At 48.9% G+C, this 15,272-nt stretch overlaps 1 protein-coding gene across 2 annotated transcripts; it reads left to right on the top strand.

Moving 5' to 3' along the window:
- Positions 1 to 1,775: 1,775 nt before the first annotated feature.
- Positions 1,776 to 10,018, top strand: INTS15 (integrator complex subunit 15). 2 transcript variants are annotated; one of them, XM_074919158.1, is made up of 8 exons: positions 1,776 to 2,065; positions 2,808 to 2,810; positions 3,015 to 3,176; positions 4,370 to 4,535; positions 6,401 to 6,461; positions 6,696 to 6,928; positions 8,620 to 8,659; positions 9,240 to 10,018. In XM_074919158.1, exons 1-8 carry the CDS (start codon positions 1,874 to 1,876, stop codon positions 9,445 to 9,447), a joined length of 1,065 nt encoding a protein of 354 aa, XP_074775259.1. In that variant the 5' UTR covers positions 1,776 to 1,873; the 3' UTR covers positions 9,448 to 10,018. The 2 variants fall into 2 exon arrangements, with proteins under 2 accessions (XP_074775259.1, XP_074775258.1); XM_074919157.1 differs by lacking the exon at positions 2,808 to 2,810 and having other exon boundaries at positions 2,955 to 3,176; positions 6,401 to 6,928.
- The last annotated feature ends 5,254 nt before the right edge of the window (positions 10,019 to 15,272 follow it).

Genomic DNA, 15,272 nt, shown 5'->3' with positions numbered 1-15,272 from the left:
TGGGAGGTCTGATAAGATGTGCAGAGAAGACCAACAAATACTCCAGTTTTTGGCACACCCAAAGCCTGACCCAGGTAAGGGCTTGCTGCCCCTAGGACTGTTTTTTCTTCAGTGGTAGCTGCTCTAGTTAAATCCTCACCTTCCCCCACTTGCATCCTTGCTACGGCTGCAAATGTAATGCTGCAGTCCCTCCAGCTGGTAACACAGCAATTTGGTAACGCCACGATTTAGTAAAGCTACAATTTGGTCATGCTAAAAATTGCCCAAAGCCCCACAAATCCTCCCTGCTCCAGGGGGGACAGCAGCCTCCTCAGCCGCCCAGGCAGAGGCACCTATAGAGGATTGTATCCACCCCGGGTGATGCTCATGAGCTGTGCCCAGGCTCAGCCCCAGCAGAGCATCTTGGAAAAATTAAGCCGGGCTGGGGAAGGCGACATTAGAGAGGGGAGCTCCTGGGGTGCGGGAGGAGAAGGGATCGGGACATACCTTCTGTGTCGTCCAAGGCCTCTGGAAGGTGAAGGAGCTGCACCTGCATTTATGGGGAGGGACATGCTCACCTTGCCAAGTGGTTGCCCAGTCAAGGAGTGTGCGAGGCCGCAGGCTCCATATGGCATTTTTCACGGAAATAAAGGTCTGCTCAGTGACAAAAACAACCCTTTCAACCAGTGCCAATACCTTCCACCACAGGTAAGGCTGAAAACGTGCCTGTATTGATAAAAACGCCAACAGATCTGCGAGGTGTAAACTAATCCCTGAGACCACTCATGGGGAATGGCAGCTTGCCAGCATGGGATGTGGGCCGCTCTCACTCATCGCTAGCTACAATTTATCTTAAAAAGTCTTTATTTCACCGACATCAACCATCCCATTCACCATCCCACATTTTCAACAAGCTGGTTTCAGAAGAGCAAGCCAGGGCCAGCGGGAGCCTGGTGCTGGGGTCTGAGTGCAGCCAGTGCACCCCAGTACAGACCCATCAGCTCTGGCCTTCGGGTGTGGAACCACCAAAAATGGTGGGTGGGTCCCTGCCATGGTGCCTGCCCCCAGACCCTCTCCAGGAGGCCACTCGGGGCAGGGCCTGACCCTGGGGGGGCCCGTGATGTGCTGGGGAGTGGCAGCCGTCCACCTCCCGCATGCTCCTGCAGCTCTGCCCCGGTGGCCTTGGCTAATGTCCCGGCACTCCCCGGCCTCCAAAGGCACCTGCTGTGATTCCCGGGAGGGCCCTGCCAGCCCTCCCCCCCACCCCCCCCCCCCCCCCCCGGCAGGGCCAAGCACCCCCCAGAACCGCGCCAGGGCCTGCACCCTGCTCCCCGCAGGGGGATCAGAGCTGAGCCAAGGCTTCCAAAGCTGAGCTGCAGCTCCCCAGGTCAGCCCCAGATCCAGGCCCCCCCAGGGTCAGACCCCCTTCAGGCCAAGGCCCCCCCCAGGGGCCAGCCCCAGGGCCAGGACCCCGCCCCGGGCCAAAATCCCCTCAGGGCTGGACACCCCCCCCCCCGCGGACCAAGACCCCCCAGGGCCAGGCTTTCCCGAGGCCAAGATCCCCCCCAGCTCAGGCCCAGGACCATCCCCTCCAGGGCCAAGATCCCCTCAGGGCCAATTCCCTCCGGGCCAAGACTCCCCCCGGTCAGCCCCAGGGCTCAGCCCCCCCAGGGCTCAGCGCCCCCCCCGCGCCGCTCCTCTCCCGCCGCTGCGGGCGGGGCCGCCAGGGGGCGCTGCCGGCCGGGGAGCGCGCGTGGCCCTTTTTGTCCGTCGCGGGCTGCCGTAGCGCCCGTCCGCCCTGCGCCTCCGCCGCTGTGGGAGGCCGCGCCGGGCCGGAGGGGCGGCGGGAGCGGGAAGGAGCGGAAGGGGGTCCGTTCCCGGTGGGGTCGGAGCCATGAGCGACATTCGGCACTCGCTGCTGCGGCGGGACGCGCTGAGTGCCGCCAAGGAAGTGCTGTACCACCTCGACATCTACTTCAGCAGCCAGCTGCAGAACGCCCCGCTGCCCCTCGTCGACAAGGGCCCGGCCGAGCTCCTGGAGGAGTTCCTCTTCCAGGTTCCCAAGGAGCGCGGCGCTCCGCCCAAGGTGGGCCCCGACGGCGGGGCGGTTGGGGGACGAGGCCCTGTGGGGCCCTGAGAGTCCGGCCAGGCCCGGGGGGCTGACGGCGCAGGGCCAGGCAGAACCCTGGGAGGCCGGGCGCAGCCCCAGGGAGTGGTTACGGAGGCCGAGGCTCCAGGAGCTCAGGACAGGATCCCTGAGGGAGGCTGCTCCTGGAGGCCCATGCCTTAGAGGGAGAGGTTGAGGTCTCTGGGTGCTGCTGGAGGCCGAGGCCCCAGGAGGACAGGATGGGGTCCCTGGGGTGCTGGCAGCTGAGGGATTTTTGCTGGGGAGGGGGGTTGCTGCAGGACCCTGATGGACTGGCCAGGACTCTGGGAGACCAGGCAGGGCCCTGGGGAGGTGGTCATGGGCCCTGAGACCCTTGGAAACTGCCTGCAGCACTGTGGCTGGGTCCTAGCAGGGATTTTAGATGGCTGGGCATGGGGTGGAACTGGGATGGGGCCTCCCAGAGAGCAGTGATCAGAAACCACAGCAGCTGGTCAGTGTTGAGGTGCATGGCCCTAGGGCCTGCTGGGCCCAGCTGCCCAGCAGTGCCCTTAATGCTGTTATTTGCAGAGGAATTAAATATTTTTCACCCCAGTATTGCTGTTGGTCACATCTCAGTTTGTGGGCACTTGCAGATGCAGCAAGCATCAGTCTTGGGTATTCATGTATTCAAAGACAACTTAGAGCTTTTCAGTGTAACTAGGTAAATGCAGTGGTGGTTCAGGAAGTTTGAATATATGTGCTGTGCATAAAGATTGAGTTCCTAACACCTGAGGGAAGCTCTCAGCCTTTACTGCCTTTTGACCAAAGTGGCTCTTGGTTCTTCAAAAGCCCCAGTGTATTTTGCAGCTTTGCTTTTATTTTCTTTCAGAGATTGAATTCACTTCAGGAACTTCAGCTCCTTGAGATCATGTGCAATTATTTCCAAGAGCAGACCAAGGATTCAGTCCGGCAGATCATCTTCTCATCTCTCTTCAGCCCTCAAGGAAACAAAGCAGATGACAGCAGGATGGCTTTATTAGGAAAGCTGGTTTCCATGGCAGTGGCTGTGTGCAGAGTTCCTGTTCTGGAGTGTGCTGCCTTCTGGCTGCAGGTACAGCTTCTGTGCAGGCAGGGCAGTATTCGGGAAGGAGCGAGGCAGTGTGCTACGATGGGTACAGCTGAACTGGGGCAGAGTGTCACCTAATGGTTGGTGACAGCTGGTGGCGGTCAGCTGCTCCTCCATGGCAGCTACATTCACCCCATGTCTGTGGTCATGTCTGTTCCTTTGCTCCAGCATAAGGAGGAGCTTTTGACAATTCATTTATGTGCTGCACTGGCAGAAGAAAATTGGGGATTTTTTTTATTTCTAGTGAAAGATTTTGTGTTTTGGTTTTTTTAACTCTGTCTGCCAACCCCAGCATGTTGAAAGGGGTCAGTGGAGAGTTTGTCCAACACGGGGAACAAAACCATGGCAGTTCATGGTCATGTTGCCCAAAGAAGCAGACTCTCAAGTTTGGGAAATAAACTGTACCTGATGTGCAAGTTTGCACAAGGCAGAAGAGGCAAACCTCTCTCATGAGATTTGGGCACAAAATAGCCATGTCTGGCATTCATATCCATGAATGCAGTATGTCAGGGATCTCCTATATCTCCTTCTGTTGAGATTTACCACTGTAGACCTTGGGAAGTGCATCTTTGTTCCTGCTGCATTTGTGGAATGTGCAGAAGTGCCCTGCTTTATAGAAGGGAAAGACTGTGCTGAGAGGGAAGGGTGGGAGAAGGCAGACCAGTACTGGTTCTGTGGGGCCCCTCTTTTCCCACCTCGTGAGCCTTAGTAGAGGAGGAAGGGATGTAGCCTAGATAGCAGAAGGAGGTGTATTTTTTTGCAGATCACAGCACTTAAGTGACGTGAAGATTGTACAGGATTTTTTCCTCTTTAAAAATGTCAAGCCTAACTGAAGTGTTACTGAACTAGTTGTTCTGATACTGAACTAGTTGAACTATGTTGCTGAAGTAGTAAAAAAAATCATCTAAGTCAAAACGATGTAAAAGGTTTTAATTTTAAACTACAGATACCGTAAACACAAAATATCATAATCTGTTTTAGTATTGTGGAATAGCAATTTTATTTCTGTCTGAGTGGCTCTGAGAGGGAAAGCACACTTTAGTTTTGGGAAAGTAGAAATAAAAATGTTGAAAGCGGCTGGGTGTTTAGGCAATGCAAACTTTAAAGCCAGCTCGGTAGAACTTTCTGTGCCTATGTTTAAACTGCTTTTCCTCGTGTGCTGTCCCACACCCCTGCAGCGAACCCCTGCCGTGTACTGCGTGAGGCTAGCCCGAGCCTTGGTCGATGACTACTGCAACTTGGTGCCAGGGTCCATCCAGACACTGAAACAGATATTCAGTGCCAGTCCTCGCTTCTGCTGCCAGTTCATTACATCTGTCACAGCTCTCTATGACCTCTCTTCAGGTAAGTATTTCCAAGCTGTGCTTCATTCGAAGTAAGAGGTGCAGTATAATGCAGCACAAATTAACTACTGCAAGGGAATTAACTGCTGAATTTCTAAAGATGCTTGTTACCATGTAATTACTGCCAGAAGCAGCTCAGGGGTGTGGCTGTTACCTCATCTATCACTGGGGTGAGCATAAAAATAACTGCTCAGTGGCTGAGAGTCAGCTGGAGAAGGAGCCAGGCAACACCTGACACAGAGGGCAACATCCTCCACAGAGGGAAAAGGACACAGGGACCTTATTGATTGAGCAGCTCTAGGAGTGAAAGTTGATCTACCTGGGTTGGGCAGTTGGACCTCCCTATAGTGTGTCACCTGCCCAGCAGATAGACTCAAGGCTGGCTGTCAGTCTGATTCCCTCCAAAAGGGGGAGAAACACAAATTCTGAATGTTTGCAAGCTGGAGCAGAATTCCAGTTGAGCAGTGATGAGAAACATAGTCAGCAGTGTACCTCCAGTGCGCTCTTTAACTGTATGTGTGACTAGCCAGTGGTATGACCTGTCTCCGGTTGTTGTTCAGACACTAGAAATGTGTAGGTGTCTAAAAAAGGATTGATTTTACCTTTACTCAGTGAGAGAGATGGAGAGATCATGGTAGTTTAGGGAACAACCATATACTAAATGCCAAAGGCAAATACTATTTGTTATTGATAAAGGAAATGTTTTGCAAGGCCTCCTCCAGATAATCAGCTTGGCATTAGTGAGAGAGCTGCAGGCTGAGACTTTTTTTTTAAAAGAGTATTTGGTAGAGCCCGTAGCATATTCTTCCTCTGTATTTTATATCTGCTTTGTGTAACCACTTGGTTCAACTAAAAGACATGTCAGAAAGGAAATAACATGATTTATAGAAAGTATTTTTTTAATTCCTTAGTTTATTTGAGATGTTATTGGTGACACAAGGAAAGGAAGCTCGCTCTTCAAAGAGCAATCTGTAACTGGGCAGTCTCCACCCTGTCCCGAGGACAGGAGTCAATCACACAAACAGCAGTATCTGTGATACTCAAAGGTCTCAGAAAACCTAAAAATTGGAAAACACCAATTCTGCATCCAGTGTGCATTAGTAATCCTGGAGTCCAGATGATCTGTCCTATAAGTCATTTCAGGTACAAAAGACCTAACTAGACAGTTCTGTGCTGACCCCTTTGTTGACACTGTAGACAACTCACAGTGGAAGTACTCAGTACAATAAGGCTCAGTCCAGTAGCCTGCCCCTGTGATGGGATGATGCACGATTACTCTGAAGTCAAAGTTTCTCTTGTCTATAGCCAAGCTGCAGTTCATGACTGTCTTTCACCTCTTACTTGAAGCTTTACATAATCTTATAATCCTTTACCTATCACGTGAGTGTGGTGTTGCATTAAGTTTTTCCACAAGACATTCTTGTTTAGGTAAGTCTTAAAGGAAATTAGTTGAATGCTTGGGGTGAAAAGAAAGAAGTGCCACGAAGTTTTTCCTGTTCCCTCACCCATTGTACTTCCAGTCGCAAGGGTTAAATGAAGACTGAGTTTGGAGAAAAAGTGAGTAGATGGTGGGTGGGAGAGAAGAAAATGGCAAAAGCAGCTTTGCTGGGAAAGGGGATAAATGTTGGCCTTTGGCTGTGTCTTCAGAATAGGTGGGGAACGTGAAGTTGACAGGAATAGGGTTTTGTCTTTGCTGGGACAAACGAGCCTCTACCTTTGGTGTCTTGAAAAAAACAGAGTTGAGGAGGTTCTGAAATTGTAATTGTCACAGTGCAGGAAGGATGTGTGTGAGAGATTAATTAAAGACTGCTGTCCTGTGCTTCAGTACAAGGCTCGTCTTACCCAACAGTAACTTTCTATCTTCAGATGACCTCATCCCTCCTTCGGATCTGCTCGAGTTGATTGTTTCCTGGATCTTTGAAGACCCCCGCTTGATCCTCATCACCTTTCTAAATACTCCTATTGCAGCCAACCTGCCAATAGGGTTTTTAGAGCTCACCCCACTGACTGGACTGATCCGTTGGTGTGTGAAGGCCCCCTTGGCTTATAAAAGGAAGAAGAAAGCCTCTCTCTCAAATGGACATCCTCCCAGCAAAATTGCCAAGGACTCAGCTTCAGGAGAAGACAGAGATTGCCATCAGCTGTATTCAAAACTGCATCTAAGTGTCCTGCAGGTTCTTATGATGCTTCAGGGGCATTTAACGGAGAAGAACCTTTATGGGCGCCTGGGGCTAGTACCCTTTGACCACGTGGTTCCACTTGTTGAGGAAATTAACAGACTATCTGATGAACTCAATCCTCTCAATGCATCCAAAGAGATTGAACTGGCTCTAGACAGACTGGCTCAGGCTTTGCAGGTGGCCATGGCATCGGGAGCACTACTGTGCACTAGAGGTAAGTTGTCAGTGGGGCTGGCAGAGAGCCTGGCATGGGATTCTTTTTCTCTGGTGTGTGGGTGTTGTATGAAGGAGTTTTGGGATGGGGAGAGGAAAGATTGATGTGTTCACCGCAGAAGTAGTAGTTTGCCACTCCTGGGAAGCAATAGTGCAGGAAGTAGTTCAGGAAAAATAACTGGATGGAGAGTAAGAGAGGAGAGATCATTTCTGCAGGTGACTGGTGTGTTGCTTTGCAGAGCTGAAGAACTGATCTTTGACCTCGCAGTCTGCACAAGGGGGTTGCATCTGGGTGTCCGTCGTGGCGGAAAATTTCTTGTAGCTATTTAAAAAAACCTGTTTAATTGTGTTTCTCTGAGTTTGCCTGCTGGAGGAGAGGCCATGAAGCAGATAAACGCATGAGATGGGTCTGCTAGACAAGGAAATTTAAAAGCAAACAAAAACTTCATCTGGAACTTCTGGGCCCTCATCTCTCCTGTAATGAGTGTCTCCATTACAGTGTGTACAATTTCAGTTAAACTTAGAAAAGAGCCTGCTAATGTGGCTTTCATCTGTATTTCCTGTTTCCAAAACCAGTTCTTTCCAAAAGACCTGCAGAGAACAAAAAAAAAGGAAGTACCTCAATACAGTAAAGGGTCAGGCAGACATACTGTTTTCTTGATGGATTTTCTTGAAAACAGGTGATTTTTTAGGTGACCAAAAGGTTTAAAGCTCCCCAGCAGCCAGGGCAGTTAGTGCAGACCCTGGCCACAGAGAGCAGCCTCTGCTTAAGCAGGTGCCTGAGGCCTTTGCCCTGCCTGAACCAGTGCTGCTGGTCAAATCTCAACGTTCTTTCTAATCTTTCAAAAAGTAGCTCTGAGTGTAATAAGGCAGAAAAGTGGAGGGTTTTAAGTTGATGGCTTATTTTGACTGTTTTTTCCTAAGTGTTCACTTCTTACATTCTGGGTGCTTGCTCTTACAATAGAAGTGGAAGGTAATTTGGTATAAACAGCTGCTGAAATATCAGTTATTTCAGTGTTTTGGGAACGTGTTTATAAAGGCAGGAATTTGTTCTCAAGCTATTCATGAAAGGGCTGTAGCAACAGGTTATGTTTTAAATACCTGGGTTCTAGCTATGCTGCTTTAGGAGATGGTAAAAAAGGTGCAATTTCTACTTGATTGACCTCAGAAAAAACCCAAACCAAAAAACCAACCCTTTCCTAACACTAGCACTGTTTTAAAATTCCCAAACCAATACAAAATGGGTGTTAGGTAAGCTTTGCCTTGCTTTAACCTGAATGCCAATTCAGTGGGCAGAATCATACCTTGTATTTCCTTAGTTACTTCCTTAGTTATTTATTCCTAGTTACTTAGTTATTTCCTGTCTTGTTTACTTCTTGATAGTATATTGGTATTGCAGATTCTATACTAAGGCTTGGTTTGCCTCGAAGTGAAGCTGCATTTCCCGTATAGCAGCATAGTTTGAACACTGAACATAGAATAAAGTGTCTGGTGTGGAAAGCTGAGGCAGTAACTGGTGAGATGAAGAAACGTTTTTCTGTCCTATGGAAATTTTTGGCCTGAGAATGAGATTCTGGATCTGTCGATGACTGGAGCTTTTTCAGTAATCTCATCTTCCTAGAAAGGAGAGTGGAGAGGAAAATTGCTCTAATTTCTGCTTCACCCTTATTGTTGTCTTCTGTTCTCTTTCAGATGACTTGAGAACTGTGTGCTCCAGGCTACCGCATAACAAGTAAGAGACCTTTCTACAGCTGTGTTGGTTTTGAAGCATATTCTAAGACACACACTTGAGGGCTGCTGAGACAAAATCTTTAAAAATTTGTGTTTACTTTCAGAAGTTGTCCTTTATATTCACACATAGTTTAGCACAAGGGTAAACATGATAGACAGTGCTGGCTACCTCTTCCCTTGCAAGCTGAACTCTTGACTGAAGGAGACTTCAGTGACTCCCACCATATAGATGATCGTGCCCAGCCTGTGTTAGAACAAATGCAGAGAAAGGGAGAGCGAAATTACAGCATGGAACCGGCCCCAGAGTTGTCCTGTCCCCAACTCCCTGCTTGTTTTACCTGACCCTAAGATCAAGGGCACTTTGCTTCTTGCCTTTTTGCAAAGTGCAACCAAGTTTTTTTAAAAAAAAATCTTATAGAAGCTGTAAAGAGCATAAATGAATCTCTGTCCTCTTGCCTCTCAGCAGTGCTGTGTGTTGGTTATGAATTGTCCCTTAGAGCCAGACCCTTGTGGGCTGGGGAGAACTGCAACAAAAGCCTTGTCTAAATAATCCTCACGCCTGTCTGAATTTCTCTCCACAGCCTCCTCCAGCTGGTGATTTCAGGTCCAGTACAGCAACCGACCCACGGCGCTCTGCCACCAGGATTTTATCCTCATATCCATACTCCTCCTCTGGGCTACCCCGCGCACGCTGCGCACCCGGCGCTCCCAGCTCACCCGGCGCTCCCGGCTCATCCTGTACAAACATTTATACCAGGAATGACATTCCCATACCGACCTATTCGCTAAAATGCTAGGACTGTAGAGTGTACCCAGTTTCCCTTAGTTTGAGGAACTTGCAGATAAAACCAAATGTTTTGGGAACCACATTTTCCTATTTGGTGTAAAGCTGAGCAATGCCTGCGTGAGGGATCAGCCCTTTGACGGTGGAGAAGATGCAGGAGGGTAGGCTGCAGTCAATTTGGGTGTGGGATACAGATACTAAGGCAGATCAGAGGGTCAAAAGGAGGGGGTGGGAAGAGGCAACAAACTCCAAACCTCTGCAGTGTGTGGAAATTTTTTGGATTCACCTTGAGAAATATCATACCCTTGGTGATTATATGAAACAATCGTGTTTTTCAGTAGCCCTGATCTGTTTATGGCATGGCAAACCCAGCTAGTCTTTGCTCTAGGAGGGCCAGAAAGAAAGGTGTGAGATTTTTCAAGCTAGTCCACTCTAGCCTGCTCGTTTCTTTGTAAATGTTTGTATCTATAGCTACAGAGTATGTGTACACTGTATATTTTTGGAACACAAATGTTTGTTTCAGAAGCACAAGGTAGAGTAAAGCAGCACTTCCTATTAAAGGAAACAATTTAAGAAGCATAAAATAATTCCACCGCTTTATCTTTCAAACAGTCATTAGAAGGTTCAACTCGTTAGGCCTGTGCTAGAGAGGGAACAAAACCCCTTGGTGCCTGCAGTGACCCATCATCCTCCAGGCTCAGGAAATGCCCTCTTTTCATGCCTCAGTCGGCAATTCATGAAACTTTGGGGTGAGATCTAATGCGTTTAATTAATGCAGGCTGGAAAACTGGCCAGAGGCTGCCTGCGGTGTGCTGGCCAGCTCCGAGCGAGGCACAGGGGGGTGCAGAAGCTCCCTGGGAAGGGTGGCAGGAGTTGCTGCTGTTAGCACTACAGCAAAACACTCTTCTGTCATGCTCCGAGACCCCTTTGCTGGGTGAAAAAAGCACGAAAAAAGGGCCCTTTCAATATGTCAGAGACTTTATTACAAAGACCTCCATTGCTGTTGTCCTCATTAGAGGAGGTGTGGTGGCTGTGGTTACCTGGTTGCAAATATGGGATGGGTTATTATGGAAGCTGTGAAAATTTGATTTAAATGAAACAGTGGAGAGAGGAATTGCCCTTTTCTGGAAAGGGAAGGTAAATATAATACTACACTTTAGCTTTTGGCTAGCCCTTCAGTGGTCAGGCATTTTGAACTAGATGATTGTTGTAGAATATTACAGTTGGAAGGGATCTATCTCATCTCACTTTGTAGAGCTTCAACAACAAGGAAAAACCCTTAAAAACTTCTAATTTCAGGATCAGAGGCATTACCGGCACCAAGTCCCATCAGTGTGACAGCTTGCCCCGCAGCCCCTCATAGTGTAGTAGTGGGGGGAAACTGCGGGAGAGGTGCGCCGCCAACACGCGCGCCGTTTCCCAAGCGTTTGTGTTCAAGGACGCATCGCTAATTTTAAATTTCCCCTTTAATTAGCAGCTCTGATGGCGCTGCGCTCCCTCACAGGCCTCTAGCCCGGGGCTGCCCGCGTGGCCTCCGCCAGCGGCCCGTCCCTTCTGCGCCTGCGCGGCGCCCCGCCGGTCACGTGACGGCAAACAGCCTATGGGGACGCCCCTTGCTGCGCGGTGCCCGGGGAAAGGAAGTGTCCGCCACGGCCGCCGGCCCCTGGCCCCTCGCCCGCCTCCGCCGACCGGTATGCGCTGAGCCGCCCCGCCCGCTCGCGGCGCGCCCGCCCGGCGCCCGCCGCCCCTCCGAGGTAAGCGGGGACGCGCTGGAGGGGGGGGCCTCCGTCGCGGAGAGGGGTTGGGGGGGGACGGGGTTGCCATGGCGACCTGCGCCCGTCCCGGGCGCAGGTCGCCATGGCAACCCCGTCCCCCCGTTCCCCCCCAGCCCGGCTCCTAGGCCGCCCCGAGGTGTGCTCCGGCCCGTCCCGGGAAGAGCCCTGCGGGTCCGTGATCCGGAAAGCCCGGTGGTATCGGCCTCTTGTGAAGTCCAACGGGACGGCCGCTGCCGGGGCGCGGGGGTTTTCCAGTGACTGGGTTTCACGGGGCAACCGTGCGAGTGCTGGTTTGGCTCTCCGGTTGAAAGAACGCAGTTCTGTTGGCGAAACTGTCTCATTTAGGTTATTACAAAAAAATAATTCCAACTCCGGCTGGAGTCAGTTTGCTGGCACCGCCCAGTGTTTGGGTACAGTAGTGCCAACGGGAAAGTCTATTCCTTGGCTTTGGGAGAGATGCGGGAGGTCCTGCAGCTACGCTTGCAGCTATTCCTTCTTTTGGCATGTTCTGAGTTGGTTTGGGGGGGGGGGGGGGGGGGGGGGGCTCAGCCAGCAGTGCAGGTGGTCTGTAGCATTAACTAGTGTGTGTCCATTTCCTCTTCCTCTGTAGCAGAATTTCCCAGGGGAGGGCTGGGAATATGTCATGCATCCCTAGATCCAGCTCTTTCCTTTGCATGGGAGCTTCTCTGGCTCTGCCGGCTTCTCTGTGTTTCCTGACAGCCTGGGTCACGGCTCACAAACCACCCTGGCTTGCTCCAAGCAAACACACACCACAACAGCTTTGCTTTTCTGTGCTTTACCCTACAGAAGTCCTGTGTCGGTTTGAACCAGCCTGTAGAGCTTTAGCAGAGAGAAAGCAATTGCTCAACTTTGTATCCAAGCAGGATGACAGCTGATTGTTTTTAGGGGATGTATCTTGTGGTTTTTAATTGCTGCTGATCAAACTGAGCTTTAACTGTTGTCCCAAAGACTCTCTAGCTCAGTGCTTCCTGCCGGGCACGGTGGCACAGCGGCAGCTGGCTTTGCCAGAAGTGCTTCAGCTGCCGTGCCCACTTCCTCAGCCCGTGCAGCTGGGGGTTATACCTCCTCTCTCTATATATATGGCGAAAATAGGACCTCCATTTTGGAGACTGCCAAAGCTGCCCGCTGGAAGTGTGGCTTCTTTCCACGCCCTGTGTGAGTGACTAGAGCTGGTGTCCTCACCACCAGCATTGCTGTGTCCAGCTGTGAACTAGAACATGTGTCTTAGACACTTGCTCTTCATTATAGGCATGAAATTATTATAATCTTCTGTAATAAGATGGTTAAATGTTTAATTATGTTTACTGTTGAGTTTGAACTCTGTTAGCCTGCTCTGTATCTGTTATTGTTTATCTTGTGTTTGTTATGCTACAGCCTGTGCTAGATGACCGTGGTGAGCTCCTCTGAACCTTGGCCACTCACTGCAGCTATTATCTCCACTCTTGAGAACTGCGTGAACGTGGCTGAGTGTTTGGCCTTTTACTGACAGATTATACAGAGGCATTAAATATCTGTAACTAGCTCAGACCAAAGGCTCTCTAGACGCATGTTTTTCCCTCTCTGTTCTGATAATTCCTAGTATCCTGTTTTGCCTGCTGCTGAGCAGCAAACGAATGTTCTCAGGGAACTCGCTATAAGAGCACAGATTATTTTTTTTCAGCTTGCAGTGGTTAACACAAATCGGATATGTTTGCCTTTCTCCGACCTGCATTCCTCTTTTATCTACCAACTTACAGACTTTATCTGCTATTTTATTAGTCCTTTGGCAGCATGAGAGCTTTCTACAACTGTGAACAGCTTTAGATTTTACTGTCCTGGAAATATGTGCCCTATCCCAAAGGATCATCACCCAGTTCTGTTGCATATCTATTAATCTTTTTTTCCATTTAGTTTTTATGAATCTGCTGAACAAATTATAGCCGGAATATCTTTTCACTATGGATTCATCCTTGCTTCCTTTTTATCTGCCATAGACTCTCCTTAGTCCAACTTGCCCTTACAGGGGAACTTCCTGTAGCTTTCTGGGAGTGCTAGTGCATGATGTTTTTCAAATAAATCAGTTGCCTTTATGAATAAACTCTAGTTGATTTCTCAAGTGTGGTGGTGGGGTTTTTTTTTAAAAAAAAAAAGCTGGTGGGTCTCTCCCAGCGTGTTACAAGAACTCCTCATTTCTAAGATAACATTGGAGCAGCCTCACCTCCATCATAAGGAGTGATACTGGGTACTGCCTGGTACCAGGCTTCTAAAGTAGGTGGGTTTATCTTGCAGGTTAAAAAAATAGCTCTGTTATATCTTGTAAACTGGTGCTTTAATTAGTCTTTATATGCCTGGAAGCAACTAAAGAAACATAACAGTAGTGTGTAGTACAGTAGTCGTTTTGTTCTTTGAAGTAGCTGCTGCTGTCGTCTCTCTCAGCTGGTTGCTTGATGTATTTAAGCAAGTTGGCTTAACATGTCTGAGTCATTGGTAAGTGGCTGTCCTGTGAATACTCTCTTAAAACCTGTGGCATTTTTAATTTTCATTTCTTTTCCTAAACCAGAGCGATATCACCATGTCTTTTCATATCTGGGCTGGCCTCAGATGTCATGAATCATTGTGGGAACTGCCAGTGGAATTCAGAAAAATAGTCTTTTGTAGTTGGGAGCTCAAAGAGCCTTTAATATAATATGTGTATTTATTTTTGTTAATGAAGTCTGGTACTTCTTTCATGTCTGTTATTTCTTTTCCAGTAAGGATGATCATTATTTGCATGGGGGTGTTTTTTTCTTCATGGAGGGTTTTTTGGGGGGTGTTATGAATATAGGTGTTGGGCTAGTATAGTCTGATAAGTAGGTCAGTGAATTGGTGCTGGTATTTTAGCCCATCAGCTGATGGGAGCTGGTCCTGCCATGCAGGAAGCTGTTCTCTCTCATCCTGGCTCTTTTCCACCTCTCTGCCCCCCACCCCGGACACTCCCAGTGTAATTTATGGAATGAGCAGGAGCAGGTGAAACTGTGCTTGCTGACTCTCGATGACAGCACTGTTGTAAATTCCTGAGGAATTACAGGTACAAACCTGGGGACTTCCTTGTGAGTGGTTTGCAGAGCTGATTCAGAAGTCATCATGGCTCTGCCTTCCTGCTCATCACGGGCTGCTGGGCTGGAGGCCGCCTTTGGTCATGGGCAGGAAGTCAGTCCCTTCAGTGACTTGGTGCCATCCGCTGCTGTCAATGCTTTGTTCCTCTGATAAGATGCTTTTAAAGAAACATTTGTGCTAAGCTGTTCAATGTAACAGCGGAAAAGGTTCTGTCTTGGCTAAGCACCTCTTCTACAGTCTTGAAAGTTAAGCGCTATCTAAAATCGTTAAGTATCACCCCTGTCTTCCTGGGGTTTTTTAACCAGTCACAGCGTGTCTGATGGCTTCAATGCAGGGTGTTGCAAAAAGACTTAGAACTTCATGTCTCACGCTGCGTCCCCTTCACCCACACTTTCCTCCTTGCGGAAGGGTAGGAATGGGAGCTGCTCAGTTTCCCAAGGTTAGCTTTTAATTAAATTTTTGATTTCTCCTTTTTAACTTATTCCTGTGGTTGTAAGAGCAGACATCTGTGCTAGAATCCATTTTAAATGTTACTAGCTTAAAACAGTAGCAGTGGGTTTTTTGAGTTGAGCCTGGGTGTCTCATGCTGGAAAACAGCATTGAGAAAGAAAAGGAGCCATGTTGGCTCAAATTTTAAATTCAGGATCTTGAAGAGGCGCAAGTTTGGGGCACTTGTCTCCCAACTAGGGAAGGAATGTTCTTTTCAAGCTTTTTTTTTTTTTTTTTAAAGTACCTTGTTTGCAATAGCTTCTAAAAAGTTACTTGTTAGTGTCTCCTATAATGATGTAGGCGGAGGGACTGGGTTTTATCGACAGCTGTGTGTTGCTGCTCAGTAATGAGGACAGTGTCTAGGAAATGGAGGCAGGATCGAATTCCCCTCTCCCGGTGTTTGTACTACGCTAGGCTGAATTTCTTGCCTTTTTTTTTTTTTTTTCAGTCACTACATACATTTTTTGTGT

The sequence above is a fragment of the Athene noctua genome, chromosome 15, assembly GCF_965140245.1.
Source record: "Athene noctua chromosome 15, bAthNoc1.hap1.1, whole genome shotgun sequence".
NCBI classification, from domain to species: domain Eukaryota; kingdom Metazoa; phylum Chordata; class Aves; order Strigiformes; family Strigidae; genus Athene; species Athene noctua.
Note: the sequence above shows the minus strand (reverse complement) of the source record. Positions and strands in the feature narration are given on the sequence as shown.